A 17,473-nucleotide genomic window follows, 5' to 3' on the forward strand; every position below is an offset into this window, starting at 1 on the left:
GCACAGAGCCCGATGCGGGGCTCGAATCCACAAACCGTGAGTCATACCTGAGCTGAAGTCAGATGCTCAACCAACTGAGCCACTCAGGCGCCCCTTGTCTTTTTCATTTTAACCATTCTCACAGGTGTGAGGTGATATCTCATTGTGATTTGATTTGTATTTCCCTGACGATTAGTGATGTTGAGCATCTTTTCATGTGTCTGCTGGTATCTGTATGTCTTTGGAAAAATGTCTATTCAGATTCTCAGCCCATTTTTAAATTGGATTATTTTCTTGGTGTTGAGCTGTATTCTTATATATTTTGGATATTAACCCTTTGTCAGATATATCATTTGCAAATATCTCTTCCCATTCCATAGGTTGCCTTTTCATTTTGTTGATGGTTTTCTTCACTGTGGAAAAACTTTGTTATTTTGGTTTAGTCCCAGTAGTGTATTTTTACTTTTCTTACCCTTGCCTGAGGAGACACATTTAGAAAAATGTTGCTAAGGCAGATGTCCAAGAGATTACTGCCTATATTTTCTTCTAGTTTTATGATTTCAGGTCTCACATTTAGGTCTTTAATCCATTTTGAATTTATTTTTGTGTCTGGTGGAAGAAAGTGGTCCAGTTTCTTTTCCATGTAGCTGTCCAGTTTGTCCAACACCATTTGTTGAAGAGACTTTCTTTTCTGCATTGTATATTTTTGTCTCCTTGGTCATACATTAATTGACCATATAAGTGTGGGTTTATTTCTTGGCTCTGCTATTCTGTTCTCTTGCTCTGTGTGTCTGTTTAGTGCCAGTGCTATACCGTTGTGAGTGCTGCAGCTTTGTAGTTTATCTTGAAAGCTGTTCCCATCTGTGCTGTCAAGGTGGAGGGCAAATGTTAACCGGGGTGCTCACTTGCCTCTCAGACCCAGAACATTCCGGTATTTACCCACTGTTTGGCCAGAGTAGTTAGGGACTGGCTCCTTTAAATTCTAGTTGTCCTTTTCACCCTGTTTCTGTGCCCCATGCTCCCCTCCCTCAGTACCATCCCTCCCTCCCACTGCAGTCCACAGTGAGCAGGGTGGGAGTTCCCTTCATGACTGTGTCTCCCTCTCTCTTGCTGTTCTCTGTGTGGTCCCTCTTTCATTGTGCAGAAGCTGTTGGGTCAGCCCTCAGTTCTTTGGGAGGAATTGCTCTAAAAATAGGTGTAGATTTGGGATGGCCCTGGAGGAGGTAACCATTCTTGGACCAGAACTGTGTTTCTGTTCTCATTCTTATTGGTAGTATGGGTATAGAATTTTTGTTTGGAAACCGTTTTCTCTCAGAATTTCAAAGTATTACCTCCATGACATTCTTTGTAGTATTGCTGTAGACAAGTTCAGTGCCAGTCTTGAACCTTTGTATGCCCTGTATTTCCCCTGTAGAAACTTTGAGGATCATCTCTTTTTTGAAACTTATCCCAAGTTGTGTTTTACTTATTGATCATGCTCGATGCCTCGTGATGTGAACTTTCAGATGTGAAAGTTTGTTTCTTTCAGTTCTAGGAAAATTTGAGTATTCTTTGAAAATTTCCTTTCCTCATCCTTTTAATTTATGAAACAACTACTAATTAGGTTGTGGATCACCTAGATCAGTCCTCTGTAGTTTTCTTTTTCCTGTATTTCATCATTTTTTTTGTATTCTCACAGATTTCCTGACAATAAATTCATTTTTAAATACTTTAGTATGTGTTTCAGAGTTTTAAGAGGTAGTGACAATGTCAAAATTTGAGTTTCTTTAAAAAAGAAAATACAAATACCTTATGATCTTAACTATGCATAGAAATAGGACTGTGTCTAAAGATAGCATAATGTTAACAGTGGTTATAATCTCTGCAAACAGATGTATGGATGGCTACTCTTCTTTATATTTTACTGGATTTTCCAAACATTTTATGAAAGGTATTTTCTTTTATAATCAAGGAGAAGTTTAAAAATATTAAGCCATTCTGATGGATCTAGTACGCCTGCTACACACAGCATGGCAAAAATATAAAACATTACCATTGATAATTGAGGTATTTTGGTAACATCCATTTCTGTTCCGTGTTCACATAATATCGGCAAAATAAATGTGAAAAAGAAAAATAGTTTTTATTTAAATCAGAGTTGCAAAGCAAAACTGTGAATTTCCTCAGTAAAAAGATACTTTCAGTCGGAAGAAAAGGCTTAACTAAATTCTTTAAACATAATTATTTTTAAAAACATTTTAGCAGATTTGCATCATCTCTCATGCGCACACATATTCTTAAAATAATTATATTATTAAGAATATGGGTTTCATTGTTTTAAAGTTAATGAGTAAAAGTTATGCCATGGAGAAAGCTATGGTTTAATGAAAAGGTAGGGTCTTTAGAGCCAGGAAGACCTCAGTTCCACTCCTGAGTGAGCGTGCATGCGCTTGCTGTGTGCCCTGGGCAACCTTCTTAGTGATCCCTCCCCCTCCGTCTGGGTATCTGTAAAATGGCAGTGACATTCCTTCATTAGAGTTAGATGACAGAACCCACCTATGGCATCTGGCAAAGAATAGTGGTTGAATGAATGTTAGGATTTTTCCCTTTCCCAAAGAAAAGTAAATATTAACTAGTATCCTGGTTAATTATGGGCCTAGGGATTTTCCCAGTTGCAGCTTTAAAAAGGAAGGCCAGCCAAGAAAGTCCTAACCTAGTAAAGAAAATGCCAAGTGAATGCTTGGTTTCTTCAAATAAGAATTTCCCTACCCCCATCTACGTGCTTTTTTTTAACTTTAATAAAATCTTAAATAATAATAAAGTAATCTCTATACCCAACATGGGGCTCAAACTTAAAACCCTGAAATCAGTATTCACATGCCCTACCAACTGAGCCAACCAAGTGCCCCTCTAACTGCTTTTTCAAACTCTGATTATCAGGGGGTGCCTGGCTGGCTCATGCCAGGCGGTAGAACATGTGACTCTTGATCTCAGGGTCATGAGTTCAAGCCCCATGTTGGACATGGAGCCTGCTTAAAAAAAATTGTGAAAACACCAACTCTGATTAGGACAAAGTTATTTTTTCTTTTTTTGAATCTCAGTTGTTGACTGATTATTATGGGACATAGTGTTAGAGATCAGATTCTTTAAGGTGCTCTTTTGTAACAGGCTGAGAAACCATATGGCGTGCAGAAACATGGTGTGATTGCTTAATTCAGATGTCTTGTCAGTACTTTGCTTTTTTTAAAAAAAAAACAGCTTAGGTGAGCTATAATTCACATACTCTACAGCTGACCTGTTTTAAATGTACAGTTCAGTGGTTTTCAGTACACTCCGAGTTGTGCAACCATTCCCACATTTAATACATTTTCATTACCCCAAAAAGAAACCTCATGTCCTTACTCAGCAGCTCCTAGTTCTCTTCCCCTCCTGCATCCCCTGGAAATCACGCATCTATCTTCTGTCTCTACGGACTTGCCTCTTGTGGACATTTCATATAAATAGGATCATACAGTCTGTGGTCTTTGGTGACTGGCTTCTTTCAGCACTTTACCTGTCAATCTTCTGTTTGGAGAGCAAGGTGAGGCGGCCAGAGGTGCTCTGCTAAAGGTTTAGTCAGAAGATACCGTGGCTTTTAAAACTTAGAGCAAAGGGGCGCCTGAGTAGCTCAGTTGGTTAGGCATTCGACTTCGGCTCAGGTCATGATCTTGTGGTTCGGGAGTTTGAGCCCACATATCGGGCTCTGTGCTGACAGCTCAGAGCCTGGAGCCTGCTCTGGATTGTATGTCTCCCTCTCTCTCTGCCCCTCCCCTGCCTGCACGCACGCTTGCTCTCTCTTCAAAAATAAGCATAAAAAATTTTTTTTAATTAAAAAAAAAAAAAACTTAGAGCAAAAAAGAGGTGCAGCTGTTTTCAGGGAATTTTATTACAGATATTTTGATGCACTATTTAAACATGCTGCTTAAGATTTTTCAAATGGTTTTAATAACAATTCAAGTTCCACATATTGAAAAAATGCAATTGAATGAGTTTTGACTTGTTTATATATTCATGAAAAGATCACAGGATGATGTACATCCTGTCATCTCCAATAGTTGCCTTGTATCCCTAGTAATCCATCTCATATCCCTGGGCTGGTACTTGTGGCTTTTTTTTTTTTTTTAATATGTATTAAATGAGAAAATTAGGACTGACTTAGGAGTCCGTGGTGGGAGATAGTATGTGTGGAGGCTAGCGGGCTGACCTTGTGTGACTGTCATCACTATTTGTTTTCTCCTCTGTAAAATAGCATTAGTTAATAGGAGCTACCTGCAGTATTATGGTTGGTCCTAAGTTAAACGTTTTTAATGAAGTAGTTAGTATGGTGACTAACACTCCATAAATGATAGCTCTTGTTAGTGTTATTTTGTGTTCTACTAAAGTACTAGACCTATTGGATGATTCATCACCATCACTACTATGTGCCTAGTGTGACGCCTAATACTCAGGTACTCAGTTTATATTAATTCTCTCCAGGGGCGCCTGGGTGGCGCAGTCGGTTAAGCGTCCGACTTCAGCCAGGTCACGATCTCGCGGTCCGTGAGTTCGAGCCCCGCGTCAGGCTCTGGGCTGATGGCTCAGAGCCTGGAGCCTGTTTCCGATTCTGTGTCTCCCTCTCTCTCTGCCCCTCCCCCGTTCATGCTCTGTCTCTCTCTGTCCCAAAAATAAATAAAAAACGTTGAAAAAAAAAATTCTCTCCCTTTTCCCTCATTGTTGATAAGTATACCACATGACATTTGTTATTGTTCAGTAGCCCTAACTCCTACCAACTTTGAGAACAGATCTGAAAAATTTCCACTCATTCATCCAACAGATTTTGTCAAGCACATGATGTGTTTGTCCCTGCACTGTGCATTGCGCCCCGTGGATGGTTCCAAGTTGAGTAAGACGTGAGATACATCCTGTATACGCCCATCCAGGGTTTGGGCAGAATATCCATGGATGGTGCATGAACAGAGTGGGGTGGAAGTTGAGTGGCTGGAGTGATTTTCCCAGTCTGTGGAGACTTGGTGTTGGCCCCGTGAAGGGTATGTAGTTAAAGGTCTCAAAGGGATCAGAGGGAAGGCATTTTAACCTGAGAAATGGGTTCAGTATTGTGCAGGGCTCCCGAGCTCTATCTGGGAGCAGGAATCAGTCCCAGTGTCGGTGGGGCACAGCCCTGCAGGAGTTGGGTGAGACACAGCTGGAGAGGAAGACTGGGGGAATCCACCCCAGGCTTCCTCCTGGGCCGAGGAGGGGAGTCGTGTTTTGTCAGTCAGTAGAGAGCCTGTAAAGATGTTACATAAAGGGAGACAGTTGTATGGTAAGTAGACTATTTTTGAGGTGGCTCTGGTGTATGGATTGAGTTTGACAGTAAGACAGTTTAGTGATCAAGGAAACGGGTAAAAATACAGAGTTGGTGCCTGATTGTTTGTCCAGGTTGTGGTTTCTTTCCCCTCCCGGAATACTTGCAGAGTGTTTACGGTGTGCCAGCTGCTCCTGATGTGGTTGGTCCCCACCACAATGAAGTGTAGGTACAATTATACTCCTTTTTCAGATGGGGAAACTAAGGGTTAGGGTGGCTTAGAGGGTGTTTGCATTGCCCTCCACCTCCGCTGCTCCTTCTCTTCCCCTGTTGGGACCCTTTTCCCATTCAGACCATCTCTGTGACCTCAGCTTTCCTTCCCTGGCATCTCCCCCCATTCCCTCTCTTGCCTCCACCTCCCTGCGGTCCCCTTTGTTCAGTCTTCATCTGTCATGGCAGCTGTTGTGACCACACTCCAGGTCGTCATTTGCATTCCAGAATGTTTTCTCTAAACATAAATTGGGACAAATCTTTTTTTTTTAAGATACTTCCTGTCTGGCATTCAAGGCTTTTATTGTGTTCTCATCCTTCATAGATTGTCGCCTGTCTCCAAATGCCACTTTTGTTCCTGTTTGGCTCTTTGCCTTTGCTTGGGCATTTTCTCCACCTAAAATGACCTCCTTCCTTTTCTCTGCATCATGAACTTCTTGTCAATTGGTCAGGAAACTCACACAGATTACTGTGTCGCCTTAGGCGACTGGACTCTTTATTCCTTCTTATTGGGCTGTAGTGTGTCTTGTATTTTACGTAATTATCCAATACCAGACCTGTTAAAACTGATTTGCTGCAACTTACAAAAATCCACGTAGCGGTAAAAAACAGATGAACAGAGAAGAGCAAAAGGACTCTTAGGGTAGAGAAATAAAGCCAAGTATAAAGTTAGTATAGAAACATGTGCTGTCATGCCCTGCACAATGTTGGAAGTAGCTTTTTCCCAACTTCCTGGTGCAAAGAGGGAAGCATGAACTGTTACGAGTTTTCCCAGTGGCCAGATGAATAAGGCCAGTTGCTCTGGTGAAGAGCTTTTCCTGACACTGAGGATTGAGAGAAATGTTTCTGGGGTGAGTGAGAAGGTGGGGAAGGAGGTTGGAGATATACTGAGTCTTAAAGACCTCTCTCCAGTACATACACGGCCAGGTTCATGAGGCGTCTTCCTGTAAATGACCTTGATACAGCGGTAGAGCATAATAATAAAGCACAACTTAGAAAACAGTTTTATAAAAGCCAGGACTGTGACCCTACAACAGAGCTTCTGTAAGGATAAAATGGAGAATAACCAAAGAAGTAATGCTTCTGTTTTGTTCTGGTTACTGTTTTACATCTATTTACCCCCAAAAGCAGTCACCTTCTCATAGGCAGGGACCATGTTCTGCTTTGGTTTGATCCGAAGGAGAAAACCTTATGGGTGAGGAATGAGGAGAGCCGTCCGTGACTGGGGTTTGCTCAGTGCTCTGCTTCGAGTTCTGTGTGCTCAGATTCATATCTGAGATACAAGGTCTACCAATAAATGGCTGTAAGTTTTCTTTACTCTGTCCAGGAGCCCACCTGTTTCTGACACCATTTTTAGCAGCAAATGCACCAGCCAAGTAAAGGGGCAGAGTGACTGCAGCTAGGCTACAGTTTTGCTTCCAGCACTTACAGAAGAGAGCTTCTAAAATTTTAAATAAATTCAGCAATGCTTGAAGTTGCACATTTAATTTTCCCTTTGTGTACTGCATCTGGGACTAAGACGACCTGATACTGTCATGATTACTGAGTCAGATTTGGAAAGAGGTATGCATTTTCATGCAAAAGGCAAAAATAGCAAATTTATTGAATGAGGTCATTTCTCCTCAAATAGCCCTTCTCTCTATAATCAGAGTCCAAATATGTTGTGATACCTTTTATCCCCCCCCACTAACAGCTGCTTTTCTCCCTTTCTTTCTGTGCATAGGAACTTGATAAAGAGCTTCCAGTGCTGAGGCCGTATTTTATCGATGACCCCGAAGAAGCTGGGGTGCGGGAAGCTGGCCTCAGAGTCACATGGCTGGGACATGCGACAGTCATGGTGGAAATGGACGAGCTCATATTTCTCACAGACCCCGTCTTTAGCTCCCGTGCGTCACCATCGCAGCACATGGGTCCGAAGCGGTTCCGTCGTCCCCCGTGCACCATAGGTGAACTCCCCCCGATAGATGCTGTCCTTATCAGTCACAACCACTATGACCACCTGGACTACAATTCTGTCATCGCTCTGAATGAACGATTTGGTCAGGAGTTGCGATGGTTTGTGCCTTTGGGTCTCCTCGACTGGATGCAGAAGTGCGGCTGTGAGAATGTGATCGAGCTGGACTGGTGGGAGGAGAATTGTGTCCCCGGACACGATAAGGTCACCTTTGTCTTTACGCCTTCCCAGCACTGGTGCAAAAGGACTCTCGTGGATGACAACAAGGTTCTGTGGGGCAGCTGGTCTGTCTTGGGGCCTTGGAGCCGATTTTTTTTTGCAGGAGACACTGGCTATTGCCCTGCCTTTGAAGAGATAGGAAAAAGGTTTGGACCTTTTGACCTTGCAGCTATTCCCATCGGAGCATATGAACCAAGGTATGTGCACTTCCCAGGATGGCAGCCCTGCTACGTAATAAATGGCCTCAACTCTGAAGTAGTTGAGTTTGTGGTCATTTGTGATCTCCTTTCTGATTTTGCTGGTGGACTTTTGGTGGTGGTGGCGTTATTGGGGGGTGGTGGGTCAGATTCAATTAAATTTCTTTTGAAAGCGTTTCAATCATACCATTAAGTAATTACTCAGAATCAGAAATTATATCACCCAGAAAGATGGACCAAGGTTTAAAGAATTGCCATAACCTAGCTACAAGTTGGCATTCGGTTCTGACTTAAGTTGAACCTACCAGCCAGTAATCAAACCTAGCTCACATTCTTCACATGGAGGACATGCTACATAACTACCTTTCACTTCACATCTGGTGTGCACCTGTCCCCAGCCTGTAGCCCTCCTGTGTTTGGCAGAGAAAAGGCGAGGAAAGCTAGCAATCAGTCCCTTGCAATGGTGTTACTTCAGTCTGTACTGAAGTTAATGTGGCAGTGACCCCACGGCATGCCCCTCGCCCACAGTCAGAGCAGTTTAAAGGTCACACTCTCACTGGAGACCGAGGAGACCCAGCCCTGCCTGTGTTCTATTTCATCTTGTCTAAGGAAAAGAGAAGCGACTTCAAAGAATTCAGTTAGATTTCAGCTAACTGGGTGACAGGAACAAGTTAAACACTAAAGTACATGCACAGATACAGAATTGTATGTATTATGGCATTTTATTTCAGCAATCCTACAAGCAGTAAAACACTAGTTCAAAAATGAATTGAGCAAATCCGATGATTAGTTTCCATCTGATTTTGTTACATGTATTTAACCTGTAATGTTCACTAAAAACCATTTCTTCACTATCTTTATGAATGCTTGCTTCTTTCTCCCTCTTTTTTTTCTAGTTTAAGAGGCTGGACACTTTTACCTTATTTTAAAATATTATGAATCTGTAGTAGTGCTTGAACTACACTTTTCCACTGTAATTCTAATGAAATCTCTCAAAACATCCTGTTTTCAAACCAATTTCATATAGTATTGATCTTTCCTCAGTATATGTTCCTACTGTATTAGAATATCTCATTTGTAATTATGAAAACTCTTCCTGTGTCACAGTATATAAAGATCATATAGGGGCGCCTGGGTGGCACAGTCGGTTAAGCGTCCGACTTCAGCCAGGTCACGATCTCGCGGTCTGTGAGTTCGAGCCCCGCGTCAGGCTCTGGGCTGATGGCTCGGAGCCTGGAGCCTGTTTCTGATTCTGTGTCTCCCTCTCTCTCTGCCCCTCCCCTGTTCATGCTCTGTCTCTCTCTGTCCCAAAAATAAAAAAAAATAAAAAAAAAAAAAAGATCATATATATGGGATGGTAGAATGTGTACGGATTAACTACACAAATTCACTCACAGAATTCCCTCTTCCTGCTGCACTGTAGCTGTCTTAAGATGGGTGAAAGCCAGGAGGGCAGAATTTGCTCTAAGAGAATTAAAGTGTGGTAGCCTCTACTGTGTAATCCATTGCTCTGGTCAGTACTGACAGGTTTAGAAATAAGGTTACCAACAACTTCAGAGTACTCTATAAATGTGAAATGATTACACCAAAACGGCTTTCAGTAGTAGACCTGTAACGTTCGTACTTACATTATAGTATGGTCTACGTATTCCATCCAGGTCGGTTAGGAAGTTTTGTGTGTTTTGTTTCGTTTTGTTTTCAAGTAGGCTTCACACCCAGAGCAGAGTCCAATGCAGGGCTTGAATTCACAACTCTGAGATCACGACCTGAGCTGATTCAAGAGTCAGATGCCTAACTCACTAAGCCAGCCAGGCACATCCCCACCACTGTTTTTTTTTTTTTAAAGTAAGCTCTACACCCAATGTGGGGCTTGAACTCATGACCCTGATGTGAAGAACTGCATGCTGAGCTAGCCAGGTGCCCAGGATGTTTTTATTGTAACTTTCACACCAAAATAAAAACTTTACATTTATTTCAGGTAGACGTGAAGGTGGAAAGCAAATCCCTTTGATTTGTTGTAGGAATTAAAAAAAAAAAAAAATCAACAGAAACACCAAAAACTGTTTTGATCCTGCCCCGAATTCCGAGTGTCAGGAAATAGAGCAGAATAGTACTTCTCTAGTCTGCTGTTGAGGAGAACACAGTGGCTTTGTTCCTAGGCTCCCAGGAGGCCCAGCAGCTCCTAACAGTAAATAACAGCCCTTTAGCTGTTGGAGATGGATAGCTTTTCCATGCTGTGTTGTCTAAAATCCAGAAGCACCTGTGTCAGATCCATGTCCATGAGTCTTAACTGCAGCAGAGCTGGCAGTAGCAGAGCTGAGATCCACATTCCCAGCAGCTGGTTGAGCTGGGAGGGGTCCCCGTGCAGGCCACTGCCTCCTGAACCCCACTCTTTCACAGGCATTCGGCAGCCTTACACTGTTTCCACACTCTCTTTGTTCAGTCCCCAGCGTGTACCCTGTGCTTGCTCAATCCTACGCCTCAGTGTTCAGCTGTAGGATGCTCAAATAAAATCCTTGAATGGTAATTGGGTTTTTTTTGCTCCCAGTTTTTCAATTTTATACCCTAATTTTTGCTTTTTGCTTCATGCATTAAAATCGGTTTCAGCAATTTAGGTTCTTTTGAATTGCACTTTTGGTTTCTAGTCATTTATCCATTATCCAGTTTCTTTGATTCATATCAAGATTGCAAAATACCTTTTTAACGATTAAGACCTACCTTTAGAATAAATCATCAGTAAAATCAAATACACATGAAACAACATCTTACGTTTCAAAGGGGAGTTTTGCTTGAGACTTAGCTGTGGCGTCACTGGGTTTGTGCAAGTAAGATTTTTGCTTTTTTTCCAGCAGGAAAGTGGGCTCAAAACAGATGTTTTTGCCTAATGTCTTACTCCTGTGCATAACCTTAAAGGTTGATTAGATGAAGTAGTAATTATAACTTAGTGCACATTTCAAAGGCCAGAATTAATAAATTGCTGTTTTATCAGGTGGTTTATGAAATACCAGCATATAGACCCAGAAGAAGCTGTAAGGATTCACATCGATGTTCAGACAAAGAAATCTGTGGCAATTCACTGGGGAACTTTTGCCTTAGCAAATGAGGTGAGTTTGTGATAAAAGTAACTTCCGTTATGTGTTTGACCTGAGAGGATCCTGGGATCAGCACACCTTGCAGTGTGTTCAGAGATCAGACAAGAATGAGAACCTGCACAGTCCTCAAATGAATTAAGGGGGTAAACCACATTAGTTAAACCGTATTCATATACAGTGAAAAAAAAAAACCACCTCATTACATGCTGTTCTTTTGGAAGCATGGGTTTATATAACTAAAACAGGTATAATCTTGGAAAATAGAAAAATGAATCATGTCTTCCCTCTCAAGGGGGCTTTTGTTACAGCAGATGTAAGCTGTATACATAACTCTAAAATGTGTTGAAAGGACTGACTGCTTCATGGTGAAATAAAGTGCTCTCAAGAGTCACATGTTTGATTTGGAGGGATCAGGGAGGGCTTTATGGGAGAGGTGACATCTGAATGTGGCTGTGAGAAGGCATTTCAAGAGGAGTAAGGGGCAGAGCATAGACTTAGAGGCAGCAAGTGAGGGGAACAGTGAGTGTATGGATGTGATGTGGAGGACAACGGGGGAAGTGAGGCTGGACAGCCTGGAATTTTCAGGAATGTTATTCATCCAGTAAACAGTGAGTGTCTGCTCTGTGCCAGGCAATGGACAAATGGTGGCTTTATTCCTAGACTGATTTTTTTCCTCAGCAAAAAACGTTTTCTCTTTTCTTGGATCTGGGGCCTGTCCTAAGTAAAAAATTAGAAGTGGATGGGCAAGGGGCACCTGGTTAGCTCAGTCGATTAAGCATCCAACTCTTGATTTCGGCTCAGGTCATGATCCCAGGGTTGTGAGATTGAGCCCCACGTTGGGCTTTGTGCTGTGTGGAGGCTGCTTAGGATTCTCTCTCCCATCTTCCCCCCACCCTGCCTTTCTTCCCCGCTCTCCGCTTGCAAACACTCTTTCTCTCTCAAAAAAAAAAAAAAAAAAGTTGAACTTGGCTTCTCCTACTTTGCTTTGTGTGGCCTCTTCCACATCCCAGGGCCTCTCTGCAGGAACCCTGTGATTTCAGGCTGTTCTAGGCACTCCCTCTGCCTGATTTCTGGCCTGCCGTCTCCCTAAGTTGTATCTTTTTCTGTAGTTACCTAAAACACTGCCTGCCCACCCCTACTGCCCCCAGTTAGGATTCCCGTCCCATGATGCAGCAACCCTGAGCCACGCTAGGGGGAGATGGAATGGAGCAAATAAATGAATGACCACAGGGCCAGGGGAGGATGAAGGGGAACAGGAGTATGTGTGTGTATTTGAAAAGGAAATTGGATACTGCTTCCCAGTGGCATACCATACTATTCAGTGGCAATTTCTTATTCTATGTGTATATAACTGTGTATGTTCATTCCATACCCATAGATATGTATTCCATATATGACATACACAGAGCCTTAGATGAAGTAATAGTATTTTTTCAAACCCATTCAAAAAGAGGAATCACGGATGACTCCCTAGGTTTTTAACTTAACGGGGAAGATGCTCATGGTCTTTACTGAGATGGGGAAGATAAGGAAAAGGTAGAAAACCTCAGACTTCATTAGTTATTCAGCTTTCAAGAATTATTCCTGTTATAAATCTAACCTCCATCTTTATTTCTTAATGAAACCTACAACTCCGTAAGTCCTAGCAATTTAGAATGTGTTCACATTCTGACATGAGTTGCATAAACCTGACAACTATGAATTTGTTAAATTACAAAGACTACAGAATTTTTGGATGTTTACCCTATGAGTAAACACTTTAAAATGATTTGCATAAAAGTAGTTATAATAGCTGCTTACTATAAGCTGACCAAGGATGTCCTTAACCTGGCAACACTTAAAAAAATTTTGTACATATAGCAACATCTAATTATCTAGGGAATTATGAGTCAATTTCCTACATGATGTTATGTAAGTACTAAAACTTAACGCACTCGTTTTGGTGGAAACATTTCAGGCATTACATAAGATATACTACCTTTTAACCTATTGGAGATCATAAAACAGTGACCCTTTAAAAGGGAATTAGAGTTGTCTCAGCTGGTTACCTAGCCCTTAATAGAATCAGAGTGTTGGGTGCTTCTTCCACCACTTAACTCTTACCTCTGATCTGCTGTCTTGCTTGATTCATAGTTGTTGTATGGCTGTGGGGCATTTTTACCTCCCTTGTGGGACTAAAGTGCTAGCATGAGCCACTTAGAAGGGTTTTTTTTGTTTTGTTTTTTTTTGTTTTATTGAGAGAGCGAGCCAGCATGGAAGGGACAGAGAGGGAGAGAGAGAGAGTCCTAACCAGACTCAACGCTGTCAGTGCAGAGCCTGACTCGGTGCTCAATCCCACAAACCCTGAGCTGAAATCAAGTCAGATGCTTAACCGACTGAGCCATCCAAGTGCCCCACAGCTTTTCTAATTGAAATTGAGAAAAAAAGAATCTTTGAATAAAGGAAAAAAATAGGAAACAAGGGGAAATGGGGGAAATGCTACCAGATTTTGTTCTCTGGGTCCCTCTTATACTCTGTAGACTACAGTGTCGATATTTGCCTAGGGATTTGAGGGTGACAACCTTCTAGGAGCCAAAAATCTTTCTCCAGCATTTGCTCACACTCTTATAATCTAAGCTTCCATATTCTTTATTAAAAAAACCTTTTTTTAATGTTATTTTTGAGAGCATGAGCGAGTGTGAGTGGAGGAGGGGCAGAGAGGGAGACACAGAATCTGAAGCAGGCTCCAGGATCTGAGCTGTCAGCACAGACCCTGGCGTGGGGCTCAGAGTCACAGACTGTGAGATTATGACTTCAGCCAGTTGGATGCTTAACCAACTGAGCCACCCAGGTGCTCCCTAAACTTCCATATTCTTAAAAAATGTTGGTAGTATCTAATTCTGTAATACTATCTTTAGCATTGATTCCATTTAGACTGGAATTTCATGTAGTGAAAGGGTCATCAGGTTTCATGCAATCTAGTGATGTTCAATCTAAGTTGGCACCAAATTTGACATTCATGGTATTTGGACAGATAATATATTTCTGTTAATGACTATATTAGAAAATGTGATTGGCTCATTTGCTAATGCTTGAATAAAAAGACATTATTTTAAGTAGGCATATGTTGGTTATTTTAGTTTCAACTCTCATTTGAAATAACCCCCCAATATATGCAAGGTTAATCCTTTTCCATTGTTTTCTGTGTGCCCTCTGACAGCATTACTTAGAGCCCCCAGTGAAACTGAGTGAGGCTCTAGGAAGATATGGACTTAAGACTGAAGATTTTTTTGTCTTGAAGCATGGAGAATCCAGATACCTCCATACTGACGATGAAAACTCTGAATGAATGTGAGCACGTGAGCTTTTAGTGAAAAAGGTATCCTCTAAGCTTCTAGGAAAGACTAAGAAATTCATGAATATTAGGATGTTTTACATTTGTAAACCACTTCTATAAGTTTGTGTTGTATGTTTTGTGTGACGGCTTGCTTGCTACTCCAAATGCCAGTTCATATAAAGAAGAGTTCAGAGGTGGGTCATTTAAATACTGAATTGGCAGAGGGGAATTTGAATCCTGTCTCAATGGTAGAAGCATTGAAAAGGAATTTTTTTTAAAGGATTATGCTTTAGTGGTAGAATTTGGAAGTTAGGAAAACTGATTTTAAAGTCTTCTTTCTGTTCTTCTGGTGAAGGGCCTTCTACAGGTTAAGTCTATCTACCTAGATGGTTTGAGGCTGCACATCTAAACTTCTTAACTCACATTAGAGTAAGTGATGGAATGGACACCCACCTGCTTACAGCATTTCTTGTTCTATCCACATTAGCTTATATGCCAAATGTTGAATGATTTATTTTTTTAAGTATAAAACCACAGGAGATTGGGCTAAGTTACCATTTTTAAAGACATCATTGTTTCAAAGAGGAATAATATATTCTGTTGCACATCCCCAGTCCCCAAATCAGAAGCTGTCTGAGTTGGGCAGAGGAAGGGAGAGTGTGGTTATGAGGACATGATTGATGACATTTTCTATTTTTAATCTACAAGTCAGACCTGCTGAGCACAAAGATCACTGCAAGGAAATAGTATTTTACAAAGATAAATGCAGATCTTAAAATGTTAACAATTCCTTCTATATTCTCTTTTCTTTCCACCTACTCATCCCCCCCCCCCCGTTTCTTAGCTCCAACCCTCGATGTATCAATAAGATTTATAAATAATTTATGTTTTACATGATTCAGAGGTCTTATATTTTTATATTAAATGACCCATATGCACAATTCTGCTTTTACTAAGCTAGCACGGAATACTAGCAGTTTAAAAGTAATTCTGGGAATTAGGTGACCTGAGTTAGGTCCCGTAAGGGCCCTGGGATTGCTTGATTGCTCTGAACATTCCTCAGAGCCAATGAGGTACATTAGAGGCCCATCCCATCTTCCTGCTCCCCAGTCTCAGTGAAATAAATTTCATTCGCAGAATAATCAAAGTAGGTTTTTTACAGCATATGCTAAACGGGCACTATTCTATTTATTTTCACATACACATCTATGCACGCCACCTGTTAGCCACTTAATTGGAATTTTAATCCTGCTTCCACCACGGTTTTCTGTGTATCCTGCCACAAGTCACCTACACTCACTGTGCCTCAGTTTCCTCATGTGCAACAAGAGGATAATTTTGACCTACCTCCAAAAAAATGTGAATAGTGATTTTTTTAAAAAGCACTTTGAAAATATAAGGGAGAAAATTATTTCTTAAGACCTCACTGCCTACTAGAGATCTGAAAGCTAAAACTAGGCTCATGCTTTTGGTCGCGTATCGTTCCCATTGCAGATTCAAGCATCTGTACCTAGGACATGAAACACTGAGGATTAACAACTTCAGCTCATTTTGTAAATTTGGGGAGTAATAGCCAAAATAAATGTAAATGATCTTCATCAAAATTTAGCATTTTTTATCTTACAAAGATGCAAATCTGTCAGGGGGAAATGTGTATATAATGTGTGTGAATGTATGTGATTTGGAGGCACTAAAGCACAAAAAATTTCCCCGTAAGATAACCTTCAGGAAAACAAAAACTGAACCACCATAAACCTTTCACTCCGAAGGAACATTCTAGCAAGCAGATGGGAATGGAGAAGTTAGGTTGATGGTGGATTAGCTTTGGGGCCTGGTGCCCTGACACTGGCTGTGTTCACGCAGTCACCCTCCTTCTGTTGTACGCTGCATTCAACGCGCATCTCTTGCCTCTGCTCTCTGAAGCAGACCAAGCTCATCTTAATTTGCTCCATGAATGGCCTTAACATCATTTCTGTATTCATGTGCACTGTGTAACCGCGGGGCTCTGAGCGCTTTAAATTATGTTCTAGTTCCACTGAATTAGGCCTGCCTCCTCACAAGCTTTAATTTTTATTACCATTCACATTATTTCTGTGTTGACATTTTGTTAAGTACATCGAGCTTCAGATCTCCTTGTACAGTCTCGTTCTATTGAGTGATTTCCATTGTCTCACTTAGCTACATTTGTACATTTATGTACAAAACAAAACCAAATTTTGAAAAGCCAGATGCACTCTTTAGCCTCTATTCAGTCTAACCTCTGCGGTAATACCTTTTACTCGATCTTATTTGATCAGTTTTATTTTGCTCTTTGGGACCCATTCGAACATGGGAGATTTGATTGAGGATTCCTTCTCCTGGGGAACCCCTTGATGTTCCTCCCTGCCTGGAGGGTGGGATCACCCAGTGGGGGGCAATCCTGAGAAAAGCCAAGATATGCCATGATCTGCACCAACCTAGATCCGTTTGTGTATTTTCACATTTCAGACCTAATGCTCTGATCTCCAGGAAATGGGATGATCTATTCAAACTAAAAACAGAGGAAAGAAGATGTGGGGTTTTAGAATCCAGTGCTGCCAAAGCACATTAAAGCCAAATCCTAGTTTTTATCATGTGCACACTTTGATTTTCACTAACGAAGGCAGATTTTTAAAAAAATCGTTATAAAGAAATGTGCCTTTCAGGGAATTAGTACTTTTATTCATCAGTGATGCAAACCTAAGTAGTGTTCTTAGCATATACACATTACTGCTATAGCCACCTGGGAACTTCCATGTTTTCACCTTAATACTGAATCCTTTTTCTACTATAAAAGTAATTCTTCCAAGTTTGATTTCTATATTGGGATAAGCCTGAAAATACACATTTTTCTGTTTGAGGATCTGTGACTTCCTATGGAAATCCACATATTTACGAATGAACTTAAAGTACTCGTACGGCTTTGCCTTAACTACCTGGAGTAGGAAAACTTCTGCTTGCATACTGGTTTACTTAATACTAAGCATGGTGATGGTTATGAACTTGAACATTATAAAACCTGGCTGAATGGAAATCTATTAAGTTACAATAGCTTATGGAATAAAAATTTACAATATGTGAAAATCTCTAAAATATGGATGAAAATGAATAAAGTACTATCAAGAG

At 41.1% G+C, this 17,473-nt stretch overlaps 1 protein-coding gene across 6 annotated transcripts in view; it reads left to right on the plus strand.

Annotated features, from left to right (window-relative positions):
• NAPEPLD (N-acyl phosphatidylethanolamine phospholipase D) overlaps positions 1-17,459 on the plus strand; it is a 45,914-nt gene extending 28,455 nt beyond the window's left edge. For 5 of the 6 annotated variants that reach the window (XM_042965016.1, XM_007083928.3, XM_042965032.1 and 2 more), the window contains 3 exons: positions 7,275-7,921; positions 10,911-11,025; positions 14,213-17,459. In XM_042965016.1, the coding sequence (XP_042820950.1) occupies positions 7,275-7,921; positions 10,911-11,025; positions 14,213-14,341 (891 nt within the window). In that variant the 3' untranslated portion in view covers positions 14,342-17,459. The remainder of the gene's footprint in view (positions 1-7,274; positions 7,922-10,910; positions 11,026-14,212) is intronic. The other variant, XM_042965022.1, reaches the window with a different exon arrangement.
• Positions 17,460-17,473: the final 14 nt, after the last annotated feature.

Source organism: Panthera tigris, chromosome A2, assembly GCF_018350195.1.
Source record: "Panthera tigris isolate Pti1 chromosome A2, P.tigris_Pti1_mat1.1, whole genome shotgun sequence".
Classification (NCBI taxonomy): Eukaryota; Metazoa; Chordata; class Mammalia; order Carnivora; family Felidae; genus Panthera; species Panthera tigris.